The sequence below is a fragment of the Apteryx mantelli genome, chromosome 2 (assembly GCF_036417845.1).
Source record: "Apteryx mantelli isolate bAptMan1 chromosome 2, bAptMan1.hap1, whole genome shotgun sequence".
Taxonomy (NCBI): domain Eukaryota; kingdom Metazoa; phylum Chordata; class Aves; order Apterygiformes; family Apterygidae; genus Apteryx; species Apteryx mantelli.
The window spans coordinates 121,012,863-121,032,398 of NC_089979.1; the positions used below are offsets into that span (position 1 = coordinate 121,012,863).

General features: G+C 40.3%; 2 protein-coding genes across 6 annotated transcripts in view; one reads left to right on the top strand and one right to left on the bottom strand.

Annotated features, from left to right (window-relative positions):
* The window catches only part of ACAD11 (acyl-CoA dehydrogenase family member 11), a 34,245-nt gene extending 23,686 nt beyond the window's left edge, over window positions 1-10,559 (top strand). Inside the window, exons 14-20 of the mRNA XM_013950777.2 lie at window positions 3,626-3,692; window positions 5,640-5,725; window positions 5,937-6,008; window positions 6,641-6,795; window positions 8,782-8,898; window positions 9,368-9,477; window positions 9,956-10,559. Coding sequence (XP_013806231.2) covers window positions 3,626-3,692; window positions 5,640-5,725; window positions 5,937-6,008; window positions 6,641-6,795; window positions 8,782-8,898; window positions 9,368-9,477; window positions 9,956-10,070 — 722 coding nt within the window. The 3' untranslated portion in view covers window positions 10,071-10,559. The remainder of the gene's footprint in view (window positions 1-3,625; window positions 3,693-5,639; window positions 5,726-5,936; window positions 6,009-6,640; window positions 6,796-8,781; window positions 8,899-9,367; window positions 9,478-9,955) is intronic.
* Window positions 10,560-10,615: 56 nt separating this feature from the next.
* Window positions 10,616-19,536, bottom strand: part of DNAJC13 (DnaJ heat shock protein family (Hsp40) member C13) — a 59,588-nt gene continuing 50,667 nt past the window's right edge. For 4 of the 5 annotated variants that reach the window (XM_067291395.1, XM_067291393.1, XM_067291396.1 and 1 more), the window contains 7 exons: window positions 19,418-19,460; window positions 18,333-18,506; window positions 17,147-17,326; window positions 16,761-16,901; window positions 16,280-16,423; window positions 15,369-15,468; window positions 10,616-12,054 (listed from right to left, as the gene is read on the bottom strand). In XM_067291395.1, coding sequence (XP_067147496.1) covers window positions 11,957-12,054; window positions 15,369-15,468; window positions 16,280-16,423; window positions 16,761-16,901; window positions 17,147-17,326; window positions 18,333-18,506; window positions 19,418-19,460 — 880 coding nt within the window. In that variant the 3' untranslated portion in view covers window positions 10,616-11,956. Of the gene's footprint in view, window positions 12,055-15,368; window positions 15,469-16,279; window positions 16,424-16,760; window positions 16,902-17,146; window positions 17,327-18,332; window positions 18,507-19,417; window positions 19,461-19,536 lie in introns of those variants that run through there. The other variant, XM_067291397.1, reaches the window with a different exon arrangement.

A 19,536-nucleotide genomic window follows, 5' to 3' on the forward strand; every position in this document is an offset into this window, starting at 1 on the left:
TGGTCTTCATTTCAACACGGTGCCCAACAAGATAGAATAATCAGGGTAGAACTGAGAAGGCTCCCAAAGAAATACATCTATGCAGTGACTGGGGAAAAAGTATTTGTGTTATCAGTGGCTAAGAGGTGCTGTGGGCAGACTGTAGGAAGGCAAATCATGTAAATACTGTGGTGTTTACTACAGTGCCTTAAGTCCTCATAATTTTGCAGGCTATGGGGAGGACACAGTTGTCCAGTCAGGGTACAGAAATACTGCGGTCGTGTAATACTAGATTTTAGTACAGCCTTATAGGCTCAAACATAACAAAGAACCATTTAATAAATAAGAGAGTGAATGCAAAATGACAATGGATCTTGCTTAACTAAGAAGCACTTGTGGCTATATAAAAATGGGATGAAGGTGGGGAAAAAAACCTTTACAGCTCTTTACAGCAGCTGCTTTCACTGGCGCCATCAGTGACTGTGAACTCTAGCTGGGAATATCTAGAGGCCACATTCAGTGGCAGAATCGAATAGCCCTCAGTGCTTTGCGGCAGAAGTGTGCATTGCTTTCTCATGTTGTCGCTGTCTTTTCTGGTTGTAGTCAATTTGCCTGCAGCCACTTTATAATCTTTGCTGTATGCGAACCAGACATCCAGCAGTGTTGGCTGGGGAAGATGAGAGAAAGCTACAGAACTGGATTGTGCCAGTGGATGGACGATTCTGCAGCCTTTTGGGGGCCCCTTTTCTCCAGTAGAAGACCTTCATATGACAGCAGCTAATGCCACACTGTCATTTGCCTTACTCAGTCCAGTTTCTGCTTGCAGGAGAGTTGAGAACACCTATTTATCAGGACCCTCCTAGGAAGCTGCCGAGTCTGTACAAGTCACTGCAGATCCCTGATCTTTAGCAGGGAGAGGCAACTTGTCATGCTCACCAGTGCAGCAGCCACCGTGGCAAGAGACAGTTATTCTGGGCATTCAAGTAGTAGGTTGTCCTGCCGTATCCTTCTTAGCTAAAGATTGAAAGACTGGATACTGTAAAACAGATAACTAGATTGCAAAGATTAAGTGCTGTTGGTTTTTGAAACCGTATTATGTGGCAGCTTCTTTAAGTAAAGCTTGTACTGTCCATGCCTCTGCCACGTTTAGTGCTCTTACCAACAAAGAACCCATTTAACTTGATTATGTGAAAGCCTGTAATCTTAAGCATTTTATACCCTCTGATAGTGAAGATTAGGCTTCTATTAGGGCTGTGATCAACCCTCTAAGCACGTTTTTACATATCATTGTCTTTGCTTATGTGAGCTCCATGAAAGGTTTAAAAATATAGTACATTGGCTAAGCTTTCAGTGTTTCCAAATGCAGCAGCACTGTCAGTTTAAAGTTCTGGATGGGTTGTGCAGGCATATATATATGTAAAAGCTTATACAAAAGCTTATTAATATGGATATATGCTTAAAACTGACCTTCTAAAATCTCTGCTCTATTTGTTGAATTTTGAGTTTCTGGCAAAACTACTTACAATTCCTGCAAAAATGACAGACTTTTTCCTACTCTTCCCCTCGTCCTCCTGCAGCTTCTTTGATTTTTGTAAGTAAAATAAAAATGTCATTTACAAATGAGAGATTTATTTAATTCAGGCATTCTGCATTTTTTCCAAAGCACTGGAGTCTGCCAGAGTCTTACTTTAGATGAGAAGTTGTTTCTAGTGTTTATGGTCAGTGTTGGATAAAATTTGTTTTGTGTTTTCAGAACTTCAGGCTCTAAGGACTGGAAAAGCTAGGAAGCTGTCTTCCTTTGGCATGTTCAGATGGGAAAAAATACGTATGAAATTGAACTATTCATTTGCCTTCCAAGAAATTATTTGTGCTAATGATTTAGGACTTCTAACCAGATGTCTAGCTCTCTGTGAACTCTTTGCTAGGTTCAACATAAATGTTTCTTCCGATTTTTTTTTTTTTTTTTTTCCCAAACGATGTGGTGAAGTTCTTCTGTCTTTTTTGGAGACAGGGATGTGACTTGAGGATAGTTTATAAAACTGTTTAAGTAGTCATTCCAGAAAGTCAAAATATCTTTTGTTGTAAGCCTCATTTCAAGATGAATGTGATTTAGAAAATGCCACTTGTGCAATTCTTCACCTGCTGTGGAGAATGAGAAAAGTCAGATACCTCTTAAGAGTATAGCATTTCTCTTTGCAGGATAGTATGTTGTAAAACATTCACTGTTCTATTTTTCAGCTGGTCACCTGCTTGCTATAGTTGCCCAAATGGGACATCTGTTTGAGATACCCCTTCTTTTTTTTACCAAGCTGATTTATCCCCCCCCCCCCCCCAATTTTCACTCAGATATTTTAGCTCATTAGTGCTGGACAGCTTATGGGGTACGTGTGACAAATAACCCCGCTTTTAAATCCACAGCTGAATACTGTATTGCAGAAGAGGAAAGTAAACAACCAGCAGTCTGGCCCTCAAAACAGACAAGTTTATCAGATTGAAATAAATCTCTCTGCCACTGCGGTAGACTTCCCAGCTGTCACAGTGGCTGTTCTAATACGGAAGTAGCTCTTCTCAAAGCCAGGTGGATGTATTGTCTAGACCAGAGGCTCACAAACCTTGTGACAGCAGCTGCTAGAGAACTTAAATAGTCATCTTTGTTTCTGACATCAACACAAATGAAGTTGGTGGGGATCAGGTCTTGAATTTTATCTCTGTGAAGCTTATCATCTTTATTGAGATAGCAACAGAAATTTTGCTGATTGTCGCATATGTCAAGTATACTCCTGCCCTCTTTTCCCTGGCTTTATTGTCCCTGTGAGACATTGAAAGGAATGAGAGCATGCTTTTTTACTAAGAAACTTTTAAAGAAAAAAGATGGTAGGGATTAAGTTGTCTTAGAAATATGATGCATTTTAAACTATGGTAGAATCTTATTTTAGGACTTTTCCATTAAACTTCTAGCTTTCACGCTACAAAAACGTGTATCAAATAATGTTGTCGGTGTCTTGAAATGCTAGGAGATTATTTGCAGATAACAATTTCCACTGAGTTTTTTTTTGGTAGTGTAAACTATGATCATTTGCATAAAGGGGGGGAAAACCCTTCATTCCAGAGAAGTTACGCTGGAATAGTAGCAAAGTAGTCATGGTAACCCTTATAATAGCCTTATTTGCCTAATTTGATGGCTATAATGTGGTCAACATTTAATTCCTACGTAGATCCTCCAGTCTTTATAGCTTTAAGAAGTTTTGCTTTTGAAATGGCAGCATCTAACCTTCATGTGTGCTGTTATGTCACACTTATTTGCTTAACTGTAGTGGAGACAGAGGTAATTAGATTCCTTTTCAAGTACCTTCTTGTTCTCCTTTCATAGGAATAGAAAATGGAGCCAGATCCTGGAGTGTTTGGATGTTTGGCTTTTGATTGTTCCCCTCCCGCAAGTCAACTCCCTTTTACATGTTAAGCAATAAGATGTATTCTTTCTCAGTCTGATTACTCAGAGTATAAACACAGAAATAGATTGCATGCTTTTGCTCCTGTAGCATGAAAGGAAGAGAGTACGATCTATTAATATGAAACTTCATTTGCTTCTACATGGAAATTTTTATATTGAAAACTATTTTTATGTTTGTGATTTTTTTTTTTTAAGGTGCTGGGAATCCAAATTGCAAAGTTGCAATTGTAATGGGCAAAACCAAAAATTCCTCAGCATCCAGGTATGGATACCTAGGATATTCAAAGACTTATCTAAACTTCGTTTCCCAGAGGAGTCACTGCTTACAAAAACTTTATTAAAAGGGATAACATTAATTGCCTTGGTCTGTCAGACGCGGTCGTGATTTACAGAGGAATTTTAATCCTCTGTGGTGTGTCTGTTTAGAGAAAAACGTGGCTGACCATGCTCCTGGTTTGCTGTCGACTGAAGCATCCCAACCTTCTCACTGTCACCAAGCTGCAGCCATGTGCTTTCCCCTCCCTTGCGCTAGCTCAAGTGTTTGTGCATCTGTGTGATGAATTGGAACAGGAAAATGTTTTGGGTTCACTAACTTTGTCTTGGCCATGTTAATTTTAATCTGGATCAGTTCTTTGACCTGCAGGAGAGTGGGACAGCTTTCTTTCCTGGCAGTGTTGGCTTATGCTGGCTTAAATTGGTTGTGAAACTACAGCAGTCAGCAAGCTCTGGCGGATGTGTGGTCTGTGTGCAGAGCCAACCCTTGTACACGGGCAAGGTGGGTGGGAGTGAGAGGTGCCCCGTGTCACCCACTGGCATGTGGCCACCTGTTTGCTAAATGTCCCATTTTGTGCCCTGGCTGGCATCAGTGTGTTGCACTCTCCTGCTGTCACTGTCGCTGTGACATGAGGTCCCCTTGGCACGCATCCTGACCCTCTGCTGGGATCAACCTGGAGGAGGAGAGGAGAGTTGGTTCTTGTCCGGGGTCAAAAAGAATTTATATCCAAATGCATCTGACACTTTGTGGGCTGTTATACTCTCATATTAGTAGCATAGTCCCTTTTTCTTATTTAATTAGAGATTTCCAGTATCTCCAACTTACAATTTACTTTTTAAGTTTAGTATTTAAACCACTTTTAATGGGAGGAAGAATTGCTTGCTTAAATGATAATAAAAACAAGCCTTTTTAGAGTTTTCCTGAACAGAATGAATACAAATGCCATATCAGAGACCTGAAGTTATGTACTGAGTTTTTCACAAAATTATCTGCAGGTAGAAAAATCAGAATTATACATACCTCTGAATTATGTGAGCAGAGAGAATGTTATTAATCAACCTAATTATTCACATTCCTGTATATGTAAATATAATGCTTCCCTCTTCTTGCTTAAAAGAAATACTAAGGCATCTGTTGTTCAGCTCTTACTACAAAACTAAAATTGGCTCTTACCAAAACTTAGGCATGTGATGAATAGTACGCTTTGTGACTGGTTTCGCTGAAATCATGCAGCTTGTGATGCACAAAATTGGAAACATTCATATCTCTTAGTTGGATTTGAGCCTAAATTCCACTGATAATGTTAAGTTTTGGTTTGACTGGATTCCAATGGGAGTAAGCAGTAGCTTTCTTACAGTGTACAAATTGTTTGTGCAGTGGCTGTACAGGCAGAGGCATCTGCTGAGCTTTTGGAAGATGAACAAAAGTTCATGGAGGGGATTATGTGATATTGTGCCTGCTGGAATTGGAGACTGAATTCAGGCACCTGAGAGGTCGTCTCCAGTCCTGCCCTTAAACATTCTGAAGAAATTTGAAAATGGGGATTATTTTCCTAAACTGGGCAAGCCAAAATGATGATGATGATGATGATAAACATGTTTTGAGAACAAAAAGGAGGATTTCTTTTTATCGGGGAAAAAAGGAAATGGACTGGGTGATACAGAACCAGGTGGTAGAAATGTATACAGAAAATAGTATTTTTTTCAGTCGTGGTGTGTTAGATGCCGGTAGCACCTTTTTGCTTCTTGACTGGTGGTTCAAGGAGCATTGAAGTATGCATGCCACACTGCAAGCAGACAGGATGGCTGCAGTCAGTATAGGTAAATCTCAAAGATTGCTTTAGACAAGTGCTAAGTTGGGGCTAGAACATAAAAAGTGAGGGGCAGGCAAGGAGGCCTAAAGTTGATCAGAACTTGTTCCTCTTGTTTTGATCAGGTACAAGCAGCACAGTATGATCATTGTTCCTATGGACACTCTAGGGCTGAAGCTCATAAGACCCCTCTCGGTGTTTGGCTACCTGGGTAAGGAGACCATATTTATCAGCTATATTTGTACTGATTTGTTAGCAATTATCTCAGGAGTTGCAGTAATACTAATAAATGCTATATATGAAATAGACCAGTAAAATGCATATATAGAAAAAGGGATAGGAATTGAAGGCCTGTATTTTTTCTTCTGCATGCACTATCCTCCTTGTTTTACCCTGCTGTTGTATTTTCTGTATATCTGTAGATGAGATCCATGGAGGACATTTTGAGATACACTTTAATGATGTGCGAGTACCTCTCTCTAATATAATACTGGGTGAGTTTTGGTATTAATACCTTTTTAGTACATATAATGATGACACAAATTTTAAGAAATAGTGGTTTATTTTTTTTAAGTCACCATAAGTTATTGCAAACAGCTAATAGGGGATTCTTTAGATAAGGTGTGTCCAGCAAGATTGGTTGAGCCAGGGTCTCAAACATGTGTACGAGCAGGCTGGCACTTGTAACTTTCTGCACGGAGAATTCTGCTCTTGTTCTCTCATTTGGGAGAGAAGCCAGGGTTTCCATAGTTTCTTCCCGGCTATATTTCTTTTTCTGAGAGAGCCTTCTTGCTTGAGTAGCCCTTAGATCTGGAAACCTCAATTCTTCCCCCAGATTCTCATACCAAATCTCATAAATGTATTTTTCAATGTAAGATTAATAACATTTTAATTAAAACAAGTATATCAGACCCTCTCAGAAACCAGCTTAGTGTGCTGTAAGTAGTATTAACAGTGTGTCAGTATAGATTTAGTTAAAGTAAACAAACCCAAGAGTCCTGCAAAATAAACTTGTGAAAACCTTGCCTCTAGCTGTCTTGCCATGTGGCCACTTCTCTTCTGAACCATGGATCATGTCAAGCAAGAATCAGGTGATCTGCATGTGCATGTTTTTCTTTTCAACCAGGTGAAGGAAGAGGGTTTGAGATAGCTCAAGGTCGGCTTGGGCCAGGCCGTATTCATCACTGCATGAGGTCAATTGGTGCAGCTGAAACTGCTTTACAGATACTGTGCCAGCGTGCAGCAGAGAGAGTGACTTTTGGGAAGAAATTGTACCATCACGTAAGTGTGTTCCCTTTTTGTTTCAATTCACATACTCCAGACATCACTCTTTGTTTTGTCTACACAGAACCTTGTGACTCCAATAATGGAGACTGTAGTGGATGTGCCCTAGCCTTGAATTGCTATTAACAATGGCTCAAATGGCAAAGGAGAAAATCACATTGTGAGGCTCCCACTTTTGACTCTGCTCTCCAGGAATTTTGTTTCCTTGTAATGAATTGGATATCCTTTGGATTTGAATACAGTTTTGCTAGCGTAGTTTTGGCCTGCTTTAAGTGATCAGTTTGGACATATTTTTTCAGGCATTTAGTTTACGTGTTTTGCAGCCACAGTCTATTTTGTATCAAATTTGCCACCTAGATATCTCTGTTCCTCATTGCCAGACACATTCAAGGATCTAGTCATATGTCTGACTAAAAAATTATACTTCTCCAATCAGTCATTTGTACTTATGAATGTACAGACTGAACCAAGACTAGGGTGGGATTTTGGTCTTACCTAGCTCTGGTATTGACATGCTGTTACCTGAGAAAGTGATTGCTATTTTTTTATTAAGGGGCGTAATAAAAAGATAACAGTTTGCTTTTTGTAGGAGTCTTTAGCATTTACTAGTTGGCCTATCAGATTTCAAGTGTTCCTGATTCTCATCCAACAGATAAGATGAATTTATTGGAAAAAACAAGTAAAGGCAATGGAAACAGGAAACTGAATTAGTGTCTGGCACAGGTTATAGAAAATGTTTGTACAGATGCAGAGAGAGTAAGCTTATATATCTGTTTCCAGTCATGTCATGGCTGCATTTCCACTCCCTACCACAACCTAGAATTAACATAAGCAGTTAGACGGGGAGCATTTTGTGTTTCTCAGAAGCTTGTTGAGGTAAAAATAATGATGTTTGACAAAGCTACAGACAAGACCTATGGGCCAAATTCATAGCTGAAGCAGGTGCAGTGGTTCTTCTCAGCTCTGGGACACTTAAGAAAGAGGTGAAGCTGTTGGCTCCCTTGGGTAACAAGCTGTCACCCCTGCTCACGTGGAGGTTACAGCCTGGGAGCTGCCAGCAGAGGGGAGTGTCTGGACGCCCCCAGCGCTGTGTCACTTCTCAAGGGGCTGCACTGGCTGAGACCACCTTTGTTGGCATGAGCTAAGCCAAGCCACTCGCGACCTTGCACTGAAGCGAGCGCTGCATATCAGCACATGCCTCCTGTGTGTGCCAAGGCTACAAAATGCAGGCTCCAGGAAGAGGTACCTTTGTGCCTGAGGCTGGCTGAGGCTCCAAACGGCTTCAGCACCAACAGGCATCGCACGGACCATTTTTATAATGTAGTATGCAGGCTGCACTGGGAATTATGTGAGACCAGCAGGAAAGGGCTGCCAAGATCTTATTGCAAGCAAGCAGACCATGTTTCAAACTTCTTTTGAATCAAGGGAGCTACTAATTCATCATCAATGCGAAAGGACAAAGGCAGCAGGCACCACCCTGCAGCTGTTTGCCTGGGCATGTGACACACCACCATCATTAGCTGGAGAAAACAGAACTGATTCTCTCGCTCCTCTTCCCCCCCTGCCCCTGGTTTTGTACTGTGGAAGGGCAGAGCCACAGCTGGGAGTAGTGGGATCAGGTCAAGAAAAGTAGGGAGTAAAAAGCAGGCTCTGAAGGGCTTCAGGAAAATTGTTAGCAAGCAATGTGCCTGACCAAGGAAATGAAGATGAACTGGAATCTGGATTTTCTTTTCCCTCTTGTGCTTTCCTGCCAAGAACCGATTGCTGTGGCCTTAGCATTTGTATCAGTCAAGGGGGTGGGTTTTTTGTTTTTGTATTAGATTATGTGTGTCAGACTAGCTTTAATTTGCCCAAGGATGTCTCTAAATGACTGGAAATGCATAAGCTGAGGAACAGAGGGGGTCTTCCTTAGGGCAGGCTTACCCTGGCAAGCTAGAAGGCCTTAACTGATTTTATGCTCATTTCCTTGTTTTGTCTCTTCAGGAAGTTGTTGCCCACTGGATTGCTGAATGCCGCCTTAGCATAGAACAGGCTCGATTACTTACACTGAAAACAGCTAGCATTATAGACATGCTGGGCAACAGACAAGCAAGGAAAGAGGTGATTTTTATTTATTTATTTTTGATAGGAGTGGGTGTCAGGTGGGGGGGGAAATACTGATGCATTTTCAGAAGACAGCTGGTTGAAATTTAAGTTACAATATTTCACAAAAAATTGGCCTTACCACACGACTTCATACAGAAAGCAGACACCCTTAAGATGTGCTTTTGGCTCTAACAAAACTGGAAAGCACTCTCACTTTAAAGACTTCAAGATCAGTCTGATGAAGTATTTAAAAATTAAAGAAGTGAAAGCATTGCTCAATAGTCTCTTAACACAAGGATGTAGTTTTGGGTAGTCATTGCCCTCAAACAATTTTACCTTATGTATGGAATAGAAGCAGCAGAGCTCTCTTTCAGTCTAAAGAGCAAATCCTGTACTGTATGCTACCAGTCCTCAGTAACAGTCAGATGCACTTTTCATTCACTTATAGAGCTATTGCTGATAATGTGAGTTCTCTTAACTACAGGTAGCCATGACCAAAGTGGTTGTGCCTAGAGCTGTCCTTAAAGTGATCGACTGTGCAATCCAAGTCTGTGGTGGAGCTGGAGTTTCCCAGGATTTTCCTTTGGCTTCTATGTGAGTAGGGGAGGCTTATCTATAGTTTCTAGGGTTCCTTTTAAGATCATAGTTTTACCTGTTCACCTCAGGTAGCCTGAAGCAATAGGCCACACATCCACTAGTCAAGCTTACTAATACATAAGCTATGAAATGTCAACAGTTGCTTTTAATAAATCAATCCTAAAGCAATTGCATTGCTCTGCCCTTAGGAGACCCCCCCCAAAAAACCCAAAACACCCTCATTTGGCACTCAAAATATTTCTTATCATCTGCAGCACTGAGGACCTGTTTCCTAAGGTCAATCCTATCCTCTAGATCCTTGGAGAGAAGCAATCCCACCAAGATTTTTTCCTCTGTATCTCCCTTAAAATAGCTTTTTTTTTTAAAAAAAAAGACCAATAGTATTTGAGAAGTGTGGCTACAGGAAAAATAGTGCAGAGAATTTGCTGCTGTAACAGGATTAGAATCCACCCCTAATTCAGACTTTCTTACACAGGTTTGCTTATATACGGACCTTGCGCCTGGCCGATGGGCCTGATGAAGTTCATCTCTCAACAATTGCAAGGTGGGAACTACTTGACCAATCAAAGAAGCTAACTGCAAAAATTTAATGTCAGCCTAAAGCCATCTCATACAGATGGAGGATTTAGGAAAGATTGCTTTGAACAATACAGTGTTGTTAAAGCTCAAGTTAGATGAGTACAAAAACTTGCTTCTGGCTTGAAGCAAGATGTATTCCCTTAACCCTTCCTTATAATTAATTACTGCATTTACAAATCAGGGGCTTGCTGCAAGTCTGTAGACTTTATCTGTGAAGTAAGAGTACCTTAAACACTCAAAATTGTCTGAGTTCTCTACGGTATTGAATAAAGTTCACTTTCCTAACAGGCCTAAAATGCTTTATTTGTTCTGAGCCAAAGCCCTTTTAACCTTTCTGAAGTTCTCAAAGGTCAGAGGTTCCTCAACTCCATCACTGCAACAATACTCACCAATAACTTGTTCTTTGATATTACCTACTTAACACAAATTCTTCAAACAGAGCCAGGTACATTATAGGAAATAGAACCTACAGTGCAATATTCTGTAAGGCAGGACAATCTTTCCAGCATGTGTGCACATTTACAGCTTGTACGGGGTTGATCAACAATTGACTTAAGGATGCTGCTCCCCCCCCAAAGACCAATAAACAATCCTTCACTTGCAAAGGTCTCAGTTCCCAGCTAACATTACTCTTCTGTTGGAGCTTGGGGAGTGAAGAACCATAGGACTCAAGGTCAGAACTTTGGAGTCTCATCTTGAGGACTGAGCCAAGCCAGATAACTGTTCACCTGAAGGGCAACAGCTGCTGAAGTCAGGCTGTAGAGATAAGACTGATAGCTCCCAGTAACTAGAACTGGCAGCTTTCTGCAAATAAGTTTCATACTTTTATTACTTCATTGTGCAGAAAAAACAAGACTATGATCTCAAAAAAAAAAGCAGTAATGATTGTTTATATTTCCATTCATCTTAGTATCCTCTCACTTCCTGCCAAGAATGTTTCATAGGAAGTTGAGAATATCAACAAGTCAGTTGCTGAACTGTAGTTCAAATAGAAACAAGTGTATGGTGTAGCTTGTTTTGTGGTTTAGGAGTTCTACTACCTGAGGGATGTGTCAAGACCCACACAACCCAAGGAACTCCCAAGGAACCCTACTTAACAGCACTCAAATTAAGGTCCACCACCCCCTTCTCCCCATACCACCCAAAGAACAGCTACATAAGAACACCTCCTTTCTCATTAACAAGGCTCTTAATTCCCTTTATTTTAAAATTGTATGTACATATGAATGATCTGTATAATGTACACTCAATATAGAAAGTTTTTATATACTGGATAATGTATAGAACATTTCACAATTACACTAATTTCTTACATAACATGTCAACTTAAAGTTTTTTGCTGAAGCTTTTTCAATTTGGTAAAGCCAGTTATACATATGAATGTCTAATGCTGTTTGATCTCAGGAAGATAATGTTAATGATTAAGGTCAGTGAACTGGGCAGGGACAAACCCTTTGCAAGTCATGTTCAATACAGAATGATCATGTCAGGCTGGGAAGAGAAGGGAATGCCCTTTTAGTGGGGGTCAGTGAGGTCAAAGTGATTTAGCCCAATTCCTCTAGACTGTAGCTCAACTCCAGTCATGCTAATTCATAAAATATAAAAACTAGGAAAGTTTGATTCACAGTCTTGTAAACAAATATAAAGGAACAAAATGTGCTTACATACAAGAAAAAATTCTTGTGTACCCATTTCAACTGATCCACAGAGTGCTTTGTTATGTTACAGTGTGGTAGTTAGAATCACTGACTTTTTCCTAAAAAACAGTCATAGAAAAAGGAATAACACTATCATTAAAGATTTGGAAAGGCAGTAAGTTCACTTCAACATTAGAGGAAAGTGCTGTTCCTCATCACTGGCCAGTCTGCCTTTGTCTTTCCACAAGAATTTCCAATCCTTAGCTGACATCTCCTACATCACTGTCTACTGGGGGTGGTACATTGGGCATTACAGATGATGTTGTCCCTGCAGTAAGGTAACCAGCAACTCCAGGGCCTTTGGGGAAAGAAAAAAAAACAGAATATTGGTGATTAGTCTTGATTAAAATGATTAAACAGCCTTACTCTCTCTGGTAGCATTCAAATACATCATCCAAGTCAACCACCTTAAACAAGATTTAGAAGTTTTAGTTTAGCTTCAGCTTCTTCACAATCTAGGAACACTAGGAATTAAGGGGTCTTAGTCCTCATAGTCACTAAATAAAGTGATTTACATAGACCATTCTTAGACTTGCACAGCATTTTTTCTATTCCAGTACACCATTATAGATTACAAAAATACCAACAGTATTATCCATCTCATCTTCCACCAGGGAATGGGTGGGGTGGGGCTTCCTTTGCTAAGGAAAGGACCTGCTGCAGAAGTGCAATGACTTCAGTCATGCACTCCATTACTCCACATTTATGCTTTCAGCACTGGAAGGGTTTTCCCAACCACATAACTGAAGCAAGCTCACCGTACTGCCTCACGAGCCAGCAGAACCGCCTCATGTTTGTCTAGGGCAGCTCTTTGTGCCTTCAGTTAAGGAAGAAAACTATTCTTGGGATGCACAGACTCTATACCAGAGATAGAGAACACCTTACATTAGCCAATCTAAACAGATGACTACATGGGTCAGTCAGTTTTGTACTGCAAACAAAGCCTCTCTTCTCAATGCTTGGACTTAGTTTAGTCACTATAGAAATCTCCAGCAACAGCTATAAAACTACTCATGTTGCAACATGAGGTGTTTTAAGGGTAAGTCTTATCAAATTAGTAATTGTAGAAAACTGCCCACACCCAACATGTTTGAATTAATACTGATTCCAGATCTTCAGCCTATGAAGTCAATAATCCTGAATAGGGAAGAGTTCTGCTTGGTCCTTTACACTTCCCTTAAGGTCTCCCATATTTACTATCCCTTCATCCCCCCACCCTCCCTTCTCACACCACAGCCTAGAGCCAGAATGCCAGTGTTGTTTGTTGACAGCCCTATGATGCTACTGCAAGCAAGAGAGCAAAGCATGTGGTGCCTTTGGTAAAGAGCTCCTGACCCCCAAAGGGCACTCCTCTTTACTAGCCTGTTGGTGACACCTGCAAAGAGCCAGACTCACTTTTGCATGTCCTAGTGCAAAAATGCCACCATTTCTCCTCCTTCAAATCTTTCCATAATTGAGTATTTTAACAGTTGAGAAGTTTAATGCATCTGTAGTATCAGCAAGTATCAGCTGCTGCATTGTTAGTTTTCTGCTGCTGTGTGCTTAAAGATGACAAGTTTTAGTGTTTTGCAGCTTGGGACTCCACATTTGTTACAACTTTGACATGCATCTATTACTTGGAAGGCAGCAAATGCAGCATGCATCTTGCAAGATGGTATCTACCTGCTTTAGAGAGCTACACAGAAGTTAGCAAGCTGCCTGGCAGAGCAGATCTAAAGCCCACTTCTCAGGTGAAGGGGACTGCTGCCAGTTAGAAGGGAAGGAGAGGAGACACCTGAGGGAAAGAGAAATAAGCAAGGGAAAGTTTAAGGGAAGTGCAAATAGCAAAGCAATTTGAAGCAAGAGATAGGCAGAACACAAGATAAGGCAGGTTAAAAAAGCTAGTAGTTCAGTTTCCATTTGTATAGCATCTTCATTTTATACTTGCAAGCACTTAAACATTGGGCAAGTCAAATGATGCACAGGCCATAAGACATTATGCCCAGGCTACAGCTGTAGAGCTACATTGTCCCCAGTTTCAAACCTGACAGTTTCTGATAGTTTGTTTTTAGCCAGGGTTTACTCCATAACTTACAGTTTATGGATTACTAAAGATTTTTTCAGCACCAACAGTTTACATTCCTTAAAGTGGCATCGGATAGCAAATGGTGCAAGAGAACAGTCAACTCCTGTTCAGAGCTAGTGTTGAGTCTGTGGGATAGGGAAAGACTTCAAGTACTGCCACCTAACCATTCATCCTCAAGATATTGAGCACCTGCTTCCAGAATGTCAGGTTCTGGAATTTAAGGGATCTTCCTTCCCCCCCCCCCCCAAATACACGCCAGTATCTTGCAATAAACATTTCTGTCTGTATGCCATCTGATTTATGCCTTATTAATTCAGTTCTTATGCTTAAAAGCTTTACCAAGAGCCTTATATTAAACTGGATGAGATTTAAAGTTCCATACAGCATATTGAGATGCTCTTATTAATTTTTTCATAAGGGACTTGAAAACATTAGTTGGGAGGCTAAACTGTTAAAACTAAGCAATCTCACCCACTTGCTTAGTTGCTGGCTATGTAGGAGTCAGAAGCTCGCACCAGGTATTGCTTTACAGTTTGTTACAATGTAGTTGCACAAAAGAGTTTCAGGTTCCGCAAATAATCTTTGATATCTTAAGTTTTGGACTCTGTGACACAGCATAATATAGTCATTAAAGATGACTATCAACTGTTGCACACCAGTAGAGGAAGAACTAGTTTGATATGCTATGACATTTTACAGTACCAGGATTATGTCCACATGATGCTATTACCAGCATGGAAGTTCACACCAGTTGCCATCCTCAGTGTGCACCATGTGTGCAGTATGAACAGCTAGAGGCCTTGCCTCCAAACTGTGAGCAGGATCAAGGTGGCACACCTGGGGCACAACTTTAGCCCAGGTAGCACTCACAGGTGACCCACAAGGGGCACACCACGAATGTGCTCAAGTGTGTACCACAAATGCAGGCAAGGGGCCATTGTTACTGGAGCACCACCACTGAATCAACAAGGGACATCCTCACACTCCCAGGAAAGTCAATAACATTCAAACTGTTCCAATACTATAATTACATGCCTCATACTAAAGCAGCATGGCAGAATTAACAGAGTTCAGCTATTTAAATACAGGTCTACTGTATTTACTGTAGGGTACTTGCAAGACTTGTCATCTACCAGGTTCCCCTGCTCCTTGCTTCTGCTTAATGCACCCCTCACCAACTGGTTTCAATGTTAAACAGGGTTTTGCACCAAGTGGATATCAGAAACTGTAGAGATGCACCAGACATGTCTGAAGTCACAAGCGGGACACAAACATGGCTAATTTGAAAGGTGCTGCAAAGCTCTAATATTTTATAAGTACAGTGACAACTATGCCAAGGAATACATTTTTTTCTACCACAAGAGAAATTGTGGCTTTTGATATTGAAGTATTTAGAAAACTTGCAGTATTTTCCATGGCATTAAGTGTTTAGGCAACATGATGGCACCAGATCCTGAGCATAAACACTACCACCAGAGTTAAGTCTGACACAATTGAGTCATGAAGTTCAGTATGATTCAGGACATTAATAGGAAAAGGTTGCAAACCTGTGAGGTATCCTGCTGTCTGTGTCTCAGAAATGAACAAGTCATGTTTCTGATCTTTGAAGGCACTCCACACAGAAGAACGAGACAGAATTTCATTTACCTACAGCATTTGGAGAGATTAACACAATGAACAAGTGACACTTAAGGGTCTAGGGGAAATAAACTCATTTTCAAGAACTAAGTCATTCTGAAGGGATCACCAAATAGGACAGCAGTATTTTAGGTCAGGATACAGAATCACAAATTTAAGAGGAGACTGCAACAACTTTTCTTCATTTGAACTGTGCAGGTCAATATACAGTGTGGAAGGCTCAGCATCACTTAGGAGCTTGACTTTCTTCCCCCATTCTCCTGGGAGACCAGGAAAAGCAGCCCTGGAAACAGTCATTTGCCTTGTGCCTAGAGCTTAAGTTGAACAGGGCTTTTCCCATACAACAGGAAGATAGGCCCAACTTGGAGGAAAAACCCTATTCCTTTTGACAAAACCTTCAACACAAGGGCAGGGGAAAGGGATCGGAAACTAGCAGTTATCAGGACAGATTTTATTGACTTGAATATAGGTGTGTAACACTGCTGCAGCTGTCTACAGCAATATTTATCACAGCAAACAAAAAAGCAATTTAGGTTTCCAAATGAAGAGTTGTCTGCAAAAGCCTAACTGAAGGCTTATAGAACACTCCTGCACTTGGGATTTGACTCCAACTAGTGCTTTTTACCACTCATTGAGCCAATATGAGTTCACAAGAACCTGAGATGGAAGAGTTTCAATCCATCATGATTTTGTAGTTATGAGATGTTAATATTTCAGGTGGAGTCAAACACATAAAAGTCATAGTAAGATAGGACAAGAATTGTTCAGAGTTGGATATTCCAAGTGCACAAAGCCCAGTTAAGGACTTGTCAGCACTTACCTGTTCCCCATACTGTAGGCTGTGAGACATGGACTTCAGAGTTTTAACAATCTGAGCTTTTGTTGCAGATGGGCTTTCCAGGTTTTCAAGGCCAATACCTTCCAGCAGCTTTAGCAGATAAGGGACCAAATCTGCTTTCAAAGCCTATAAACACACCCAAATGAGTTGGCTTAACATGGACTTAACATGTCTTAAAAAGTTTATTTTGATTAGTGGCATTCACATCTTAGGCTTTTGCAGTGAACAAGCCAAAACCCTATCCTACGCATTAAGCTTCAATGCTTGGGCAACATCCTTGAACAGGTCTACATTTTGAGTAAGGGACTGGTTTGTCTTCTCCAACATGAAAAGCACATTAATCGGATGGCTTCTGGCAAGCCTGCTGGACACTTAAATTGGATGGTACCTCTGTTCTTATGCACAGATTACAGATAGACAAATATAAGAGTCGCACATTTCTGCAGAGTAATATACTACTTACTTGGGCTACTAAGTCATTTTGTTCCTTCTGAAACATTCGGTTAAGTGCTTCACAGGCTATACCAATTATATCAGATCTCTTTTTCATTCCATTCATGAGAGGGCTAATGGTCTCAAGCGATGCCATTGCTCGAACACAAAGCTATGAGGAGACAAACATCCAGAACACTTTATTGTATTTTTTTATGCTAAGCTTGATGATTCTGGCAGATTTGGTCAGCCAAGACTAAGTTTCTCAGTGTCATTAATCTGTTAATTCTCTGGTCTCCTGTAAATATTTGCATTTCTGACTATAAATACTGCGTACCAGACTAATGCACTAAGAACATTAGCAAACAAAAGCATACTTATAACTTCTTTAATAATTTCTCAAGAGTGATTTGGTACCTCGTTGTCAGACAATATGTGCATGACACGAATGGCACTTTTAGGAATGGCGTTATTCTTGTGATTCATGGCCTGGAGTATCTTGTGAAGATGACCAAGTGGAGGGACTTGATCAGCTAGCTGAGGCTGGGCACTGAATAGGCACACAGTTGCTGTTGTAATAGTTTCTAAGGTTTCCCCCTGCAGAAAAAAAAAGCAAAATATCTCAGTATAGCCTAATGTATCATCATATTAGGAGTAATGATTCAAACTTCCATTGCACTACAGTATAGATTTTTCCTAGTGCTTTTAGTGCTGCAACCGTTAAAACAAGGAAGTTAGAAGAATCTGCTCCAGTAGTAGTAGACAAATTCACACTTAACTTCAACACAGATTACACTGAAACAGAGCACTGTTTTCAGTGTCTAGAGAAGCCAATGTCTGGGTGCAGCCTAGGTGCGCACAGTAGCACATGGGCTAACTAGCTCAGGGATAGTATGGATGTTTAGGCTGACCACTTGAATGCCTGAAGGCGTTCTGCAGTCTCTGCAGCAGTACTAATCACGCTTGCTGAATGCTGCACGCCCATGCAAACTGCCATCACATCTTTTTAATAAAGATATATATTATATTCAGTTTGCAGTCAGTTTCTTCCTGTAACTCTACCCTAAAATCTGTCTGAACACTGTTTAAAATTCAGTTTATTACCAATATCATTAAGTCACTGACTTGCATGTAGTTCTCAAACTAAAACATTAGTTCTATTGTATTAAGCTAATTGTCAGATGGCAACTCTAGGTCACATAATTCACACCATCAGAATGGGAAATCAGTGCTGCAGAAAGACAACACTAGAAAGTGCATCAAGACCTGAAAGTTTCTAGGCTGTGAAGAAACAGGTGCCATTTGTTTAGGTCAGTAAGTCATGGAATAATTAAGACACTTATCAAGCCTCATCACCACCCTAACATATGCCTCAGACTTACTGGGGCTAGTTCTGTGGCTTCGGGGACTTTAAAAGCACTGAATTGAGAACAATCAGAGATTGTTAGCTTTCTGACTATCTAAAAAGAATGTCAATATGATTAGGCAAAGTCATTTATGCTGGGAAGAAAGTGTGAGAAGCAAAGTTAATCAAAAGTTAACACTCTGCAGCAATACAAGACTACTAAAGAGTTCGAAGAACAAAGTCAGAAAATCATCTTACATGGGGGTTATTTTTCTCCAGTAGTTCAGTAAGTTTTTCCAACAGTGCAATGAGAAATTCTCTTGGTTTCCGTAAAACCCAGGCTGGCTGGGCAATAAAAATCCTTAAGAAGACTCCCCCTACTGAAAGTTCACCTTTTGCCTCACCATACACCACAGCAAAGTCTTCAGGCAGCTGTTGAATTGTAAAGAACAAGGAATTATTACCTGGCAAAGAGTATTTGTGAAATTAGCTATTGTTTCTACAATACCACAGTTCTAAACAGACAAGAATCACTGAACTAGCACTGTACTCTAGAATGGACCTGTACAAGACCAATAAACATCTTGTATCTTTTAGAAAGATGAGGAAAGTGGGAATAGAAAAAGTAGTGCAGGTAGTACTACCACAGTGGACTTTCCTTGCAAAGAATACAAGTAGCTGGTTCTACAACTACAGCAGTGGTAAGCAAGTTCAAGAGGAGCAGTATTAGTGTGGCTGATGAAACAGCCCTTTCCTTCCTTTCTTCTGAACCTGAAATGAAGGTTTTTCACCATCAACCTAGGGAAGCTTCTAGTTTATACTTTTATCAAGATGGTTTTTCTGCATCTGTTTAAAACTTACTTTAAGCTTTGATTATTGCTTTTACCGATACTCGGAAACACTAGAGACCAATACATATCTCACTGACTGACCTGACACTATGGAACTGTTCAGGACAGTCACTTTCATTAAGGTTCAGTAGCTTACTAGTGTTCCTGAACACTTACCAAGAGCAAGTTTACAACAGCTATGCAATAAGTGACCTGATCTCTCCAACAAGCCAGTATTCTCAGTTGCTGACTTTCCAAAGTTTTATAAAAGTTTAAGCCATTCTAAAATTCAGAGTATTTAGAAACTGCCCTTCCAAAAAAGCCAATAAAGCAGCTATGATTTTAAGGTATAATTAATGAAAGCATCAATTCAATGCTAAAATAGTTATGTTACTGTTGGTACTTGTCAATACAAGAAAGAGGAAACCATATCAGACAGGTGCTATATATGCATATATTATCTTCTCTACAATCTCCCTGGGGGCACCCAAAGCACTAATATTCTACTTTTACCTTCCAATTAGTGTCAGGGTTGTCCCTCTGAAGTTTAAAGTGCCTTAAAAAAAAAAAGTTTTAATGAGTAGCAATAGAAACAGTTTTTGCCCTTACTTTACCCCTTGTTAGTCTCCCTC